We start from the raw sequence: 18,296 nt of genomic DNA on the forward strand, positions 1-18,296 counted from the left end.
AATGATGTTTGAATGATTTTATAAAAAATTATTATCCCCTTTATTCTTATAAAAGATTTTTTCAATATCGCGGGAAATACCACCATTCTTAACCCAAATGAAAAACAAAATGTAAAACGTCCTCCGCTAAACTCAGGCTAATGCTAACTGATATCATAATTTACCTTCTCCCTCAAATGAAAAATTCCTGGTCATCAAGTTCGTAGCAAACTCTGGCTAATTTTGTCTAAGAAAGATTTAATATAGGCAATATACATCTCAAACTTTTTTATATACCTGAAGGAATGAACTATGCTTGTTTGTGGGTTATAGATATTACTCATTGCAAGGCATTTTTTTTTCTTAAGAAGATCTGCTCCATAACTTTTGTTTGTCTTGTCTAAATTCATCTTTTATTATCATTGTATATAATGTATATATGTAACCATTCATTGTGAAAAGGAATTTCATACGATTCCACTAGGAAATCAGCTCATCCATTCCACTATTGACTGTCTCAATATTTTATGCATTGCAGATTTGTTTTTAAAGATTTGTAATAGTTGTTTTCACAGATATATTTGAGAGTTGCATTGGAATGGACATGACCATATTGTATTCAATGATTTATCGTTGTCAGTCTAGATTTGATGTCGGCAAATATCCCTTTTCTGACCCCGCTTAAGCGCCGTCAGTTACCTCACTATGTCACCGTCAAACCCATGATTGACGCTTCTAAATCTTTTAATACAATAGAGTTACCTTCTATTTTGGTCATAAAGCAATAACTTTTAAAAGTTCAATTTAATGGGATTTTGATATAAAATCTAAAACCTTTTTCTGCTAAACGTTCTTCCTACAGAAAACAAAACTCATCGTCTTTCAGTAGTATCCAGTCTACTTTTTTTATTTTAAACTGAAATCTTAGATGTAGATAGCCGAACAAATCAATGCATTTTTTGACATTATACTATTTTGATAGATATTCATGAAATCTGTTTGTATTGTGTTTATTAGCAATATTAAACTTCACCAACGTGTTCTAGATTTTTACTCTCAAAGTGTGAGTTGGAGGTGGTGCTTCTTGAAAATTTACCTTAATTAATAATTTCCAAAGCAAATTTATACAACCTTTATATCCTTTTTTGCATTCTTTTTGTGAACTTTATAACTTGTTCCTTGTCTGTTGTTTTAATGTACATGTAAGTTTGAGGATCAAGTCATGAGCCGTGCTGTATAAAAAAAAACAAGAAACGTTGTGTCCATAGATCGTACATGAATTTCCCTCGCATTAATCACTGAAGCTGCTATTCCAGTGGCGTCTGGGCCTTAATTGTTGGGCAAATCTGAGCAAATAATAGCCTGGAACCCCCTTGTTAGACCTCTGGAACCGCCCGATAAACACTAATTACCATACCTTATGTAAAATCCCAACACATTAAAGCTTCATCACCAAATGAAGGATAATATAGTTTATATAAGGACCTGACCTGCTCAGGTTTATGCCGGTAGTTTGTTTCCAACGAAAATTAACATGTTTGAAACACGACAGTTTTGTTCATTAGAAGCATTCAAAATATTTCTATTAAAACATCAATAAATATACAACAACAAAAAAACAAACTAACATCAAACTTAACAATGATAAAATGTAATCATCGTTTTGTCTTTGTAATAACACTGGTATTCGTGATATGCCTCATTTCGCTATGAAAATGACTCTATCCTACCACGGAATATGGAAGAGCATCAAAATCCTTGATGGCAAATTCATGACGTAACTCTATTCAAATAAAGCACCACCAAAGTAAAATATTCGGACGTTAAAAGGATGGAATTGTTATAAAATAAGAATATGTTTATATCATCTGTCTAATACTGTTTAAGAAAGGCGTATGTCAATATATGAATCCAATGAAATGCCTGTAAATATTGTCATCTAACGGCGGGATAATAATAGCACCACAATATCAAAATACAACACTTTTGATTTAACTGATAGTAGCTATTCTCAGTATTTGCTTGTACCCATTGACTGGTCGTATGTCGGTGGTTGCACTCCAATTGTGTTCCCTGAACATGGACAGACCTGTTTTTGTCTTTGTTCAGAACATCTGTAAATTTTGCATGTCATGAAACCACATGTAATAAAGATGGTTTTCATAACGAGCGATGTTATTTGCATTGCAAACATTATGTCTGGATAATTCGGGCATTTTTTCTCATCATTCATAGCACAGACAACAAGCCCATATATTTCGTATCCAACACACATTCCCATCCAGACACACATCCACCAGAGTATGCTACGGGATGCGTTCATCTAAAGCAAAAGTAAACAATATTTGTATAGATATAACTCTTGGTCATGCAATGCGATTTCTTTTTGGTATTTGTCTGCAAACTTTGCAGAAGCTCAAATTAAGAAACTACATACACATTCTTTTGAATGTCATCAACATCCTAATTAAACAACAATTCATACTCTGAACAAGAATTTAAACAAATTAAACAGGTATTGTAAAGAGAAAAAAAATAATTATTTAAGAGAAAAAAATCAGACATTTAAAAGTAATTATAAATGTCTAAAAGCTAAGATGATAAAATTGCTCTTATTAAGAGCAAATTGGTTTTACAAAAACAACAAAGAACTACTTGATCACCTTTTAACTGTTACGTGTATATACGATTATTTAACTTGTTTTAACATACATAATAGTCCCATTTTGATCTATTATCTATTCTCTTCTCCTCTGGATTTGTTGAAATTCAAATTAATCCTAACACTGCTGCAGCTAGCATCTGAAATAACAAGAACGAGTCCTTTTTTATACTATGAATTTCATTGTACTTCTAATCTCCCTAAATTTACTTTTATTTTGTAATAGGCATATTTTTTGCGAGATATTTTGATCAATTTTATCTTCTATTTACTGCATTAACTGGGATATTTTATGTTATTTTATTCACGCCAGGCCACTCCTACTCCCCTAGCCCACTCCGTGAAATAGGTATTTTTTTAATTTATAAACATAAATGTACATCATAAGTTTTATGTAATCATCAGATGAAAAATACAAGGACTTAAATTACAGAACGAAATACGTACTATGCCACCTGACCATATCGGAGTACATGCCGTGATCGGGAATCCTCCTGCGCTGCCGAGCGATGTCATCATTGTTTCACATGCAATACTTATTATGGAAGAAACAAGAAGGACCAAAGCGATGCTTTTAAATTTTCCATATACTTCCTGCTTTACTTCCCGAAGTTGACCTGTAAATGTAGAAAATATGAAATATACACATTTTTCCTACGAAAAATGCAAAAATCCAGATATAAAAGCTTCAAGATCTGTTGTCAAATGCTTCGAGTGGCATTTACATTTCTTGGCTAGATGTTTTTTTCTATACAAATGTGTTGAGTTTAAATGAGAGACATTTGCTCCTTATCCTTCTATGAAGAAATTTTCAAATTTTATCAGACTTTTCACTTGAATAGTTCTAGGGTAGCAAATAGATATTTTTATCGATCGCATCTATAAGTGGTAAGTATAGTTTTCAGTAATTTCGTCTCAATGTAATGTTATGGGTAGTCTTGAAACTTTGTTAGTAGTCGTCTTAATCTAGTCTTCAAATGTACATCAGCATATGACATTGCTTTAAGAACCAGACTTTTAACATCGATAAAAGAATGACTTTCTAAAATTTTGTCCATAACCGAACTAGGTTCCAATAATATTATGAAAAAGCCATCCACCATTGTTCAAAATGGATTTTCTGTCATCTTACTTGATTAAAGTTTTTTTAAATTCTAAGCTAATTATTAAATTCCAAGTTGAAATGTACATGTAGCAAATAACAAATAGTATTTAACTTTCAAGATTGTCTGGACGGCTAATACAGCACTTAAGCTGCATTTGTGAATTTTCTGTGTTTTGTTGTTGTATTTTACCTATAAGTCTTGCTACATTCGACAGCAGCTAATTGATTTTACAAAATCGTCATTTTTATTTTATTTCTCATACACATCGAATAAATACTCTATAGAACAAAAGTTCTTTCTAAACACATGTTCAAAATGTAGAAATATTACAAAATAGATTGAATTTGAGTGTAATGTTTTTTCCTAATGAAATAAAAATTTTATAATAAATGTGTTCATGTCAGAAATTTTCATTAGAAATAATATTAAAAAGATGTTCCACTGGAACTCCTGTTATAAGGAACAAATATACGTTGACAACACAATATCAAAACAAGGAATTAATTATACTGTTTAAGAGTAATCAAGGGAATCAAGGTTATAGCGGTAATCAAAAGAATGTAATCCAATGGACAAAGACCAGACATGGAAAACAGACATACACAACAAAGAACATAAAGTAACTAAAATCATACATACAATGTAACAAAAGCAAATGAGCAACTCGGACTCCACTAAAAACTGGGAGCATGGACCAGGTTCACCGGTAGGGTAAGCGTCCTCTGCTTTTCTAAAAACATCCGCCGAGTTGCTCATAAAATGTCAAGTCCGGGGTAGACAAACGAGGAAAGGAAAACTATTATCCGTTGAATAAATCAGTTTTCATGGTGCAGATGGATATATCATAACGGTCCATTGGAAGTAATAAAAATTTTGTCCATTGAAAAATTTATGTTATTTTTCAATAGACAATTTTTTTTATCATAGCCAATTCTTTTAAATTAATTTTAAAACATATTTTTATCTTTAAACATGGGAAGAGTAGCTCTGAATTTAACTGAATAGGGGCGTGTCAATATATTTTTTTATCCATTGAGATATAACAAAATTATTTTAACCAATCAGATTACAGTATTTATCTCAAATTAATTAATTTACAATTGATCATATAAATAATATAATCATTTATTTTCCTATTTAGTTAAGTTTTTTCTACAGTGTCACAATATAAAATATTTCTTCCTGTTGACGAAACACTTTAAACAAATATTACAGCTAAGTTCCATTTATTAATATTGATGCTTGTATTTCTAAATATACAAATAAATGTAAACAGCAAAATGTACTTACTCTCCTGTAAAGGTGTGAGGGATTGAAATTGTTGGCAATTTGAATGTGAACTTCCAGCACAACCCATTTCTATAGTATTGGGGTATTGAAATGTGAAAATACTGCAGTCGGATCGATTTTTATACAAATGGTCTTCAGGGTGAAATTCTGTAACGGTTTCTATAAATAGATTACCTTATTGGTAAAATTAATAACTAAAGGTACATTTCGAAATACTTGGGTGCTTATACACAATATGTTATCTAGGATTGAAATATACGCATGAAATTTGATAGGTTTCAAAGTATACAGTCCCAGTTATATTTGTTCATTCGATCAATTTATTTCCCCTTTAAAGCTGATTATAATATATAAATAACCCATATTGGCATGTTATGGCACACCATGATCAATTCATCAAAGACATCGATTGGCCCCCAATACACAATACCACATATGAGTGCGATAGATGGTCGAGTATGATGGTTTTTGTTAATTAAATGTGCGGCCAATTTAACAATGGATCCTGTTTAGTTGTTCTGTGATGTTTTGTTTTGTTTTGTTTTGTTTTGTTTTTGTTGTTTTTTTGTTGTTGTTTTTGTTGTTTTTAATTTTTTTTTATTTGTTGTCGTTGTTGTTTTTGTTTTTGTTCTTCCGACGCACATCAGGTAACATCCACAACCCCGCAAAGTTCAATCTCGTTTACATTAAATTATGAATAATCTTATATGTCGAATAGTTGAAAATAGCTTGTTAATCAAATTAAGTAATGGAATGTGATTACACAGTTCACCAAATAAAAAATTTAAATCAGATTTGGAGTGAACAAAGCAAGTTCGAGTAGCTGAAATACTTGTGTTACTTTGTATGTATTATTTTAATTATTTTATGTTCTTTGTTGTCTTTGCTTTCCATGTCTGGTCTTTGTCCCTGGATTACATTCTTTCGATTTCCGCTAGAATCTTGGTACCCTTGATTACTCTTTTTATATATACATGTATAGACAAGCAGGTTCTTGTCTTCAGAGGTAAAATGTGCGTTTTCTAAATCTATCGCAAAAAGCAAACGTAAACAAAGCAAAGTTTGCCTTCTTTTTTTTCCGCTTTTTCACCTCAAAACGGTCTGTCAGGAACATCAAATGCAAATTGGGTACATCATTTAGTGTGCGGAGTTCTCAGCTTTTTCATAAATGTTCTCATATTTGCAAAAATATGTCGAAGTTTTATGATAACGCCGGATTTGACGGTTTACATTCTTGTAACGACGGTTGCAACGTTATCATTTTGGTACCGAAATTAAATTAAATAGAACAGTTTGAAGCTTTTCTTTTCTTTATTTCGTCTCAGTACAAATCTTCTATCGAGACTGTGGTGAATCTGATTCCGCCACAGATTCTTAAGTCTAATTTCCTCTTAAAAACAATTATTTTTTTCATAAATAACTGATATACATGTATCAATTACCAAACTAGATACATTGACCCCATGAATAATTAGCGTTAGAATACATCTATCTCGAATTATATTTAAAAATAGTCAAATATTACCGAGATGAGTGTAATGATCCTCCCGGGGTTTCGGCGTTATAAATCCACCTTCTGAAGGAAATTTTTTTTTTAATTCTGGGTAAAATTAAGGCTAAAATGTGCTAATAATATCCAGATTCGTCCATGTATATCTGTTTTTCCGGAGCTACAAGGTGATCCAACAACTCGTAACGGACTAAATAGGTTTACTTTGTTATTGTAAAAGCCCCGCAAATTTATAATATGGTACAAGAGCTACATTATTGTATTTATCCAGGGTTCCTCAATCTTATGCTGCTTTTTTATCTGATGAAATTACAAAACGGCATAGTGATATCAAGATAATTGCAAGTTTACCTGTTTTCTTGCACTAAAGAATTCCTTTTGTTTTGGCACAATTTAACTACAAAATGCGAAAAAAATGATCTGGCATAATTGAATTATGGCACAAAGGAGTCGCTTTTGGAGCAAAAGGATATCACCCATTGTATCCGGCCGAATTGTTTTCCAAGAATGGATACATTTATCAAATTACTTACCTAATATCATATTGATGTTTCAAAAACAGCTCTTCTTTTTAGAAGAAAAATCAGTCAATTATTTTAGTATATGCATTGTTTATAACGAGAATAGGTATGATGTATATGTCAAAGGAAGAAAATTAAGCCCAAGGCCGTCCATTGGTCTTCAATTGTAGGTTTTTTTTTCTGTCATATATGAATTGAACATACACATGCATGCTTGACCTCATACTGCATACATTATGTGTCTTAGCGTTTACTTGTCAATAAAGTTTACAAAAATTTACAAAATATTGTTATGAATGCATGAGGTAACCCCAGCATCAATAATTTTAATTTTAGACAATTAAGGGCGTGGCCCAAAAATTCGGGCAAAGCGACACCTTCTATATATATGAAGGCGTATGAAATTATTTACTCAGTAGTTTTACAATAACTGAAGTTTTCTTTGTTACAAGAAATGAAAAAATACAAAATAAATCACGAAACCCCATGTTTTAACCATTGTTTTTCTGAGAGCGTTGCCTGTTAGTCCTTACTGAACAAAATGCACATTACAAATAGTTAAAGTACTTGTACTAATTTTTGTCTCAAATCGATACAAACGCAACCGTCGTTGCAAGAAAATAAAACCGTCAAACCCTGCGTTTAATCAAAATTCCGTGAATTTGGACTCCAGTCTAGAAACCACTAATTCCACTTCCCATAGGCTTCTATGCTAATTTCACAATATTCAATGGCTTCTCTGGACTTTACCTTAACTTTAACCTGCAGAGGACTATATATCAGCATGATTCTACATATGTCAGCTCACAATCCTCAGAATGGCATGTGGGGTTAGCAGACTTGCAATGTAGTGCTGGTCACCGGAAGTGAAGGGTCTATAAATAGCATGGGAAATCCCAGTATTTTCACAAGATAGGGGTATAGTTAGAAATCATTATGGAGATTAGGCTTCACATCACAAGAAGCAAAATTCAACTATAAAATGTACAGAAATGTTTTTCCTTTCAGAAAAATTTTTAAAATAAAATAAGAACTTTTTCCACAGCACTATGAGGAACAGGTGTAATTTCTGCGTAGGACTATTTTGCGTACGTTCCAAATGCTCATTGGTTGAATTGGTGGTCTGTAACCTCCCCTTACTAAATGATGACGAAAGGAGTACCCGATATGTATTTCAGGTTCATGACAGACCGTTTAGAGACGAATAAGCGAACAATTGTACAAAATTCGCTTTGTTTACGTTTGCTTTTCACGAATGATGGAGAAAACGGCACACATTTATCCCTGTAGATAAGCAACCGCTTAAAGGTACATGTAGATCATTTTAGCACCGAACGCTCATTTTGTTATATATATTGACTAAACGTTCATTAATATCAGAGCAATTAATTTACGCTACGTACTTGACCGTAAATTAGCAGAAACCGGCGTTAGAAAAACTAAAACTGTGCATCCGGCGTTGAAACCGTAAAACCTGCGTTAGGGGTTAGACACGGTGCATATGTAGTGTGAAAATAGCTTGCAAATTCTATCTTAGCGATGATATCTGGCAAGATTAAACAGAAATGCCGGATAAGGTGATACACCTGGAAACAGTTGATGTTCAAATTCTTCTAGGTAGACTTACAAGAATGAGAGGTTTGATATACAGTTACGCCAACTCATATTCATAACCCGTTGGGAAGCTATATCGTTTCAAAATAGTGGGAATGGGCAATAATGGAGGTATGTATGAAAATTTTGAGCGGCCAAACCCGAACATTTTCATGAATCAAGGCAAACAAGAGACTGTCTCGATACAACTTCCTGTGGTATAACAAGAAAGAAAAATGACACGGTCATACATTCAATTGCATGAAATTGTGACCCCCCCCCCTTTCCTGCCAGATAACGCAATTCAACTAGAAATAGAAAAATGACAAATCATATTTCAAAGCGCATCCATTTGCTGCCAAATTCACAATGAAAAAAATAAGACCGTAGTTTTTTTTAACAGTCACAGTTGCAAATTTATATATAAATTCACTTGGATATAATTGTTATGTTTTTATTCATACAAATTTATATCCGAACATTAAACACATTAAGAGTGAAATGCCAGATAAAAATTGTACACATCCATATTAATATCCAAAATTTATTACTTGGTTTTGGCATCACTTCATGGTTTTTTTTTTGTTTTTTTGTTTTTTTTTGTTTTTTTTGTTTTTTTGTTTTTTTTTGCTTTTGTGTTGTTTTTTTTTTTTTTTGTATTTTGTTTTTTGTTTTTTTTTTTTTTCTAAACTAATAAGTTTGAGTCAAGTTATGTCAATCCAATAGTCCAATTCAAAAGCCAGCTCTACGGTCAGCAGCCTAAAGCATCAATAAAACAGCAGCAGAATTGTTAGTGGAAAACACGGAATATGCGTTTGTGTGTGTGTGTGTGTGTGTGTGTGTGTGTGTTTTTTTTATCAACTTTATTTGGGAATTTTGAAATGACGCTTGGAAAAGTGAAATCAGAAGACTCTTTATGAAAACATAAAGAACGCATCGGAGTTCGCATTGGAGATTGGTTTATCTTATTGTTTCAGATAAACCTTAATAAAGTCAATACTGCGTATACATTTTATCCAGAAATCGTCAAATAACATCTAGATAAAAACTAAAAGCATCTACACAATTTTCACCTCTGGAGTTGCCTGCTTAAACCATCTTGATGATTAAAACAAATTCAATAGAGGAACCATCTAGATAAAGCATTATAGTTTTTATATTAACCACCACTCAGCTTAAAGATAGTGGCAAATATGTATCTAAATATCTAAATATCTCAGACATACACAACAAATAACATAAAGTAACTAAAATCACACATACAAAGTAACAAAAGCAAATGAGCAACTCGGACTCCACCAAAAACTGGGAGCATGGACCAAGTGCACCGGTAGGGTAAGCGTCCTCTGCTTTTCTAGAAACACCCGCCGAGTTGCTCATAAAAGTCAAGTCCGTAGTAGACAAACGAGGAAAGGAAAACTATGACCCGTTGAATAAATCAGTGAATAACGATCAACGAGTTCATGATGACGACCATAAAATTTCCGTAGTGATGACTTCAATCTTGAAGCAACATAACCCAGTTCCAGAAGCCTATTTGTTAGAGTTCTAGCGCGATATAAAAAGTCTGCGTAGTTTCGGCAAGCTCTGGCATAACGTATGAGTTGTGATATGCACATTTCATACGCAGGTGCTGAAGGGATGTTGGCATAGAAAGTTGACAATTCTGAATGAAAAATCATCACGTTTGTCGTTAAGTTTGGTCAATAGTTATCTTTTACCATCGATTTCTAAGTGTAGGTCAAGATATGAGGCTGAATTCACAGTGTTTGTAGTATCCTTTATCTCAAGTTCTTTGAGGTAGATGCGACGTATCAAATCACCGAAATTAGGATTGTTTAAAGATAATACGTCATCTATAAAGCGGAAACTGAGATTAAAGGATCTAGCTTAACGATATTCTTTCTTTCGGATCAGATCAGCTATAAAGTCAGCCTCATAAGAGTGAAACAATCATAAGTTTGATTAATTTGATTTGGTTCATAGACAATATGAGTCTATATTACATGTGTAAATCCCGACTTACAATTATATTCTGCTTTAGATGTAATCAAAGATGCAAATGAAACAATAAGTTAAAAATCGGCTAAAATATCATATAAATACACCAAAGATGATGTCAAAATGTTGGAATCCCCCACCATGACAAGCAAATTGTTGCTCCTTAATTGTGTTTCACTGTTCGTCGATCTGTTCCTTCCTTTTTACGCGGCAGACCCCATAACAGATCTTGTTTACATGGGGAAATGGTACTAGGACAGATTTCCGTTATATAAAGATTATATTATATCATTGAATGATCCTAGATTTTGTCTCTCCCATTAAAAAACTTTAAATAAATGGAACAACAGACTCTGGACGCTCTGCAGCATGACCTACTGTGAGCCGAAGAAGGAAGACTTGAAAACTTGAAACACGACTAGTCATCATTACGGTCGACATCATGAATTCATTGCCATGGTGTGGCCACCTCCACCACGAGAACTGACTCTTGTTCGCGATGTTTTAGTTTTAAATTACTTCATTCGGTTTTAACCCGAATTTACCATCATAGGTGTTTCTAGAAAAAAAAAGGACACTTAGCCTTCCATTGTGTCTGATCTATACTCCATTTTTTTGACATTTTAGTTCTTCATTTATTCGAATTAATTTAGCTAATTTGTGTTATTTATTTTGTTTTTATTGTTTTTGGTCTAGTATTTATCCTTTGAATCATTGTTCTGATCATGGTCTCTTTTTCTTTTCCAATCCTTTCCAGTTCAACCATAAAATCATTTTTACATGAGCAAGGGGGTCGGTAAAGTTTTTTTAAACCATGTTTGGGGTAGTTCATATTTCCATATCATCATAATCTTATGATGTATTTATTTGATGCTTAAATTTTACACAAATAAAGTGAAAGGTCAAGACGGGATAACAAAGTTTTTAATTTATTTTGTAATACAGTATGTGATATTGCCACATTAAGATAAGGCGTCAAATCACTAATGTCACTTCAGATAGCCTCCGATGCTAATTTCATTAAGTACAATGAGTTATGGAGCTTCTGCCTTAAGTTTAACCTGAAGAAGACTATACATCACCTAAAAGCTGTATGTGTACACTAATAGCCCTGAAAATATTATGTGGGGTTTACTATCTTGCAGTGCGACACCGGCTCCTAAAAGACAATGAGCTAAAAATAGAATGGGAATTTCCCTACATTTCACAATAGAGGTCTTCATGCAGAACCAAGAAAAAAATAAATTCAGTAAGTTACAGTGACTATTTTATGTAGAAAAAATGAAAATATAATTCCCGGCCAAACACAAGCTCATTTGTTCAGATTTGATGTGCACTTTTACCACCGCAACGTAACACAAGTGCACTGAAACTTCTTTATTTTTGCGTAGGTTGTAAAAGCTCATTGGTTGAATTAGTGGTATGTAACCATAAGTTATCTAGGTATCTTACTTGTGAGTTAAAAGTTTTGAATAACAGCTATAATCATTTTACATTTTCACAATATATGTATATTTTTATTAGAAATTAATCATGAAATAAAATTACGAAGTATACCAAAACAAATTAAAACACATTATAACTCGTATAACTCATTCTATTTAATAGCAGCACATTTCGATCGGAGATCGATACCATAACAGTATAATACTATGTTTTATATATGTATATGTTCATTACACTGGCCACAATAACCTTTCATATTGTTCCCTTATATGAGCAACTAATAACATAAACATTGCGGTATGGTGATATCGTAATACAAGTTCCTAGCCTAACAAAATCCTAGAATTCACTAGTGCCGTGATAATTGGTGATACCGCTCTCCGAAGTAGTAGCATGCGACACAATTTACGGTATAAGGATGAATTATACAGTTGCTGAGACTTTATCCTGTAGCATAATTATCCTTCACTAATGTATTAAAAACCGTTAAACAGTTTATTGTTGCAGTATTCCGTTAAAATAAGAGTGTCATGAATGTCAGATGATGTTTGAAGCTTGAAGTACAGTGATCATCTATAATTCCTACGGTGGTGAAGAGAAACCCTTGTGACCTCTGAAAACTTGTATTGTTTATATCAGTATTTGCTTGTACTCATTGATTGGTCGTATGTCGGTGGTGGTTGCATTCCATATTGGGTATGTGACTGCAAACCACCTTGGTTCTGCAAAGTTGCATTTACAGTAGTGAACGGACAGATCTGCTTTTGTATTTGGTCAAAACCTCTGTAAATTTTGCATGTCATGACACTACATGTAATGAAAATAGCTTTCATAACGAGCGATATTATTTGCATTGCAAGCATAACGTCTGGATATTTCGGGCATTTTCCCTCATCCTTCATAGCACAAACAACAAGCGAATATATTTCGTATCCGACACACATTCCTATCCAGACACACATCCACCAGAGCATACCACGTGATGCGTTCATCTAAAACGAAATTTTAAAATTTGTATAGATACACATCTTAGTCGTGAATGCATTTCGTTTTCTATTTCTAAAATATCTATCAAATTTATAGAAACTCTACTGATTAAAATCGCGCAAAAATGTACTTGCATTACTCATCTGACATCTTTCATGAAACTCATATTCCAAGCAAAAATGCGTAACAAAATTTATATGTTAATTTTTTATGATATCTTGATTCAACAAATGAACTTCGTTTAACAAAGGGCAGCGTAGAAGCACGCGCAATTCAGTAAAAAAAAAGTTGAACTTTTCGTTTTTGAACTAATTGCCAGAACGATATTAGTTTATGAAATTATAAGATTTTTTGTTGTTGTTTCGGATATTACCTTTATTATAGTCAGAAAAGATGATTTTAAAAATGGGAACTCAAGTTTACGATCATTGAAACTCGTTGATTAACCGCCTTTGATAAAGGCAACAAGGAATGAGATTTCTATTGTGTGTATAAAACAATGAAAGCATTTTTAAACAGAATAATGTTTAACATACATAGTAGTCCTGTTTTGACATGTTATTTTCTCTCTTCTCGTTTGGATCTGTTGAAATTCCAATTAATCCTACCACGGCTGCACCTAACATCTGAAAAAAATAACCAGTCCGGGTGTTAAACATATAGAAGTAATTTACATTTTAATTCCGCTTAAAAGCACTTCATAACCTCACTACCTTCACATCATTTCATTTTTGTTTGGAGGGACGTGGCGGATCCAGGGATGTTCCGAGAACTTCTCCCTTTTGGAAAATATCATTCATTTTATATAGATGAAACGGAAAAAAAATAGCTTGAAAATCTCTTTTTTCAAGAACCCCCTTACAAAATCTCAAAGTTCGTCCCTGAGAGACTTGAATATTTTTTTGTATTTTAATAATATTATTGTCCTGAATTTTCAGTAGCTTTATTCAACATTTTATCATTGACTTGAATGTGATCTGATGTACGCATTCTGTACCTACTAAAGATTATGCATCTGATATTAACTTGAATAAAAATTGTCGAAAGTATATGTTTCCTTGGATGCAAAGGTATCTTTTTTTGGTAAGCTTCATTTACAAAACACAAATTTACGTACTATACCACCTGACCATATGGGAGCACATGACGTAATCGGAAAACCTGCTGTGTATCCTAGCGATATCAATACGACCCCACATGCAATACTTATAACGGAAGAAGCAAGAAGGAGCAAAGCGATGCTTTTAAAATTTCCATATACTTCCTGTTTCGCTTTTCGAAGTTGAGCTGAAATATAAAAAAATGTGCAATACAATGTCAAAAACAAGACTTTTAAAAGATAACATGAACAGACAAACAAACGAACAGAGACAAAGTGCTTTCTATAGTTCCTTTTTTTCTATATATCTGTAGGGTGTGGTAAAAAAAAATCAAAGAAATAAATAATTCACAATTTCATATCATTTGGTAAAAGCGTTTTTGAGTAAAGTCCAAAAACGGGAAATTGCCCCATATTTGTAGTTCAAAAATGTAAAATCCAAAATATATCGAATATAAAGGGGATTATATGTCAACGATTCAACAAAGTTTCAAGGATAGTTGGAGCAGTTAGACCTTATTACAAAACTATGGGAAATGTCTCCCCTTTTTGTGAATTTAAAAGCCACGTTAATCAAAAATTAGAATTTCAGAAACTTATTAAAATTCAAAAGGAGCTTTTACCAATCAAAAGAAGCAATTCGACAAAGTTTCATGAAAATAGGTGCAACCACTATAATTGAGTTATAGTCTGAATATTGCTAAATTCAACCACACTTTTAGTAATCAAGTCCAATAACTCTAAATCGTGAAATCACAATTTTTCAAGAACTTAAAGGGAGCTTTCATCAATATGAATAAACAATTCAATATAGTTTGATTGAAATTAATGCACATGTTTTTGAGTTATGGTCCAAAACAGAAAACCACCTCATTTTTGTACGAATAAAGTCCTATGACTCAAAAAACGAAAAAGTGTTAATGTGAGCTCACACCAATCAACATAATTTAAACATGTCACCTAACTTTCACAAAAATCGGTGGAAGTATTTTTGAGTTATTGTACGAAGCGTGAACGACGCGGACGGACTCCGATATATCATAATACATGTACATGTCCGTCCCGTCCCAAAGACTAGCGTACAAAAGTCCTAAAGTTTTCGAGTTAAATGACCTAGAGGGTATACAGTTGTACCTTTATTATCTAAGCGAAAACGGAAGTTTTCTGCTACTTCACAGTTTTCGCAATAAGTAAGGTACTTTCGACTAGACAGGTCCTCGTTTTGAAACCAAACATTTCTTACAGGGAAGCATTTATGTCCATAGATATAGTTCACGACACACATCATGTCATGTTCTATAACTCCTGTTTTTTTGTTTTTATTTTTAATACTGGTGATAATTGAAAACTATATCAAACTGCGATGTTTAGAATAATTCTTTATCTGAATAAAGTTTCATGTTTAATAATAAACTATATAGAAGTGAACCCATGCCTTGGTCATAAGTACATTTGTACACTTTCAGAATTTACACCCCTTGAATTAGTTTATCAAGTGTCACGTATAGGTCAATCTATAAAAAGAATATTGATTTTCAGTCCTCTCTTTAAATGGTCTGTATTTTACCCTCATATTCACATTAGTCAATGCCAAGTCAGACAATAAAACAAATGTCTTAAAATTCTTAAGTAAAGTACAACTTATATTAAATGTTTGTATTACAATGCAAACAAGTTAAACATTCTCTAAGTGTTGTAAGCTATTTTCAATAAAGAAAAAAAAATAAATACTGTCAAAAGACCTTCCATTCTTAATAACTAGTATAACAACGAAAGGACACTAAATATAATCAATAGTGGCCTAATGGAGAGAAACAATGAACTGGTACCAATCGAAATCAATATTGTCTTGTTGACATGTACGCGAATACTGTGGGTAGAATACAGATCTTTTTTGCATTGGACAACTTTTTTATACTAATCACAATAAAAAGCACATGCTATATATATATGATAGGTTTATATTTATTTTTTGTTTGGTCAAATGCATAGGCGGATCCAAGGTGTAAAGTCTGATTTGAAAAAAAAAAAACAAAATTAAAATAACTGGAGAGGCGCTTTGTAAATCTGGACTCATAAATTATAAACTTCCTCTTGAAAGTGGAAGATGGAGAAACATATCCAGAGAATTTGCCCTTTTTGTGGGGATGGCCATGTATAGGTGATGAAATCATTATATACTAAAAAGTCCTTCATGATAGAAAGAAAAGTACATATAGATAAGAAGTTTATAGTGAATTGCAACGTTTTAAAGTTCAATAAATTAATGAATACAACAAAAAAGTCTGAACTCCGCAAACTGTGTCAATTTCTCAGATTTATTCATAAGAAAATGAATTCTCTCATTTAGCCATTTACTCATTTTTACCTCTATAACTTTGTTCCTCACTGTTTCCCTCTTACCTTTTTGCTTGTTATTTGTATTTCAACATTTTTTATCCTCAACAAGTGTACATTAATACTGCAAAATATCCAAGTTTATCTGTGTATGAATGTTTCTACATAGGTTCAACAGAATAAAGTATATAGTGGCAGTGCCCCAGTACTAGGCCAGACAGTCCCCTCCCTTTTAGAATTTTGGGATCCACCACTGCATATATTGAAGGTCAACTTATAGAACAAGACGTTTCATATTAGTACTCTTCTATATGAAATTTTATAGATTTATGTTGCTTCACATGACACGATGGAGTACATTGTAAATACTTATTTCGTTCAAAGAACGGATCGCCACAATAATGGTACACAATCTATCTAATTGAAAATATTAAAGAATACACCACGCCTATGAAATATAAGCAAGTAAGAAAATACTTATTTTGAAAGATGCAAAATGGTACTTACCCTCTTGTTCGGGTGAAAGATTTTGATTTTGTTGCCAATTTGACTGAGAACTTCCAACACAACCCATTTCTAAGTCGTAAAAATCTTAAATCAGGTGTTCATTATATATACACTAGTCAGTTAAATGGAATAGATCGATCAGAAGGTGAATTACTGTAACGGAAAAACAATTTCTAAACTTTTTTTAGAATTGGATTTTGAAATGACCGGAAATATTTAAAATAAAAATAAATGCTGGGATTTATAAAACAACAATTAGTTATATTAATTTTAATCCCAGATTAATGTAAGGTTAAAAGACAAGTGTATTCTATATCGAGTTAAATGTTACAAAATAGCACTACGGCAAGCCAAAGTGGACAAAAATCTATATTATAGGGTTATTAAATGGTTATTTTCATATTTATCCTGTATTATATCCAAGTACAGCCGTATTGGGTTGAGATCACTTGTATTGGCCCGAGGCGAATACGACTGTACGAGGACATAATACAGGATTAATATGAAAATAACCATTTTATGATCCCTTTATTAACTGATGACTTAAAATAACAGGAGTTATCCGTACAAACCTTTAAATACAGCTCAGTATGACATATTTCCTAGTGAAGACTGTAACACTCCAGATCTCTTGATGCATTTATTCACCCCAACTGTTCTTTTCTATATAGATCTGTATTAATATACCAAGTGTGCTGATACCTTCTCAAATTAGGTTTTTAATGCATTCTTTAGCTTTTCCCACGAATTTTATTAATGTGTAGATCATTATACAGTTTTGATTTTTTGTGTGTTAATGTTTTTTTTTTCACATATAGAACTTAGCCATAAAGTGATCCCTTTATGAAACATACATGTAGATCAATTAAATGTATGAAAAAAAGACATTTTTTTTTTTTAAATTGTCAAGGAATTGACTGAAAAAAAACCAAAGGACAAATCTACATGGTAAATCAGATTTTTTTTCAAACAAATAAATCTGAACAATAACAATTAACATATTACAATTAACGTTCATTGTTAAAATACATGTATTTAAATTTCTTCATTTGAAGAACTTGAGAACAAGTTTAACTTTTATACAGGGCCAGAATTAAGACAGGGCATGTGCCCTGTATTAAATTAATACAGGGCAATTGCCCTGTATAAATTATGGTTGCTGAAACCTCCTGTTGTATTAAAGGGGCAATTTACATTGTATTTTAAGTCATCAGTTAACAATATATGTTAATAAATATGTAACTTCATATTGCCCCTG

General features: G+C 32.4%; 1 protein-coding gene and 1 long non-coding RNA gene across 2 annotated transcripts; both read right to left on the reverse strand.

The window, feature by feature from the left end:
- Window positions 1–857: 857 nt before the first annotated feature.
- On the reverse strand, window positions 858–5,176 carry LOC148625031 (uncharacterized). The gene is made up of 4 exons (XR_015919837.1): window positions 5,038–5,176; window positions 3,089–3,258; window positions 2,692–2,781; window positions 858–2,302 (listed from the first exon to the last, which is right to left on the reverse strand). It is a non-coding gene; the product is annotated as an uncharacterized LOC148625031 (long non-coding RNA).
- A 6,394-nt stretch (window positions 5,177–11,570) lies between these two features.
- Window positions 11,571–17,199, reverse strand: LOC148625032 (uncharacterized). The gene is made up of 4 exons (XM_088568217.1): window positions 17,039–17,199; window positions 14,213–14,382; window positions 13,632–13,721; window positions 11,571–13,100 (listed from the first exon to the last, which is right to left on the reverse strand). The coding sequence occupies exons 1-4, from the start codon at window positions 17,103–17,105 to the stop codon at window positions 12,744–12,746; spliced, it is 684 nt and encodes a 227-aa protein (XP_088424343.1). The 5' UTR covers window positions 17,106–17,199; the 3' UTR covers window positions 11,571–12,743.
- Between the last annotated feature and the right edge of the window lie 1,097 nt (window positions 17,200–18,296).

The sequence above is a fragment of the Perna viridis genome, chromosome 2 (assembly GCF_037379345.1).
Source record: "Perna viridis isolate PV_CMFRI_1.1 ecotype Kerala chromosome 2, ASM3737934v1, whole genome shotgun sequence".
NCBI classification, from domain to species: domain Eukaryota; kingdom Metazoa; phylum Mollusca; class Bivalvia; order Mytilida; family Mytilidae; genus Perna; species Perna viridis.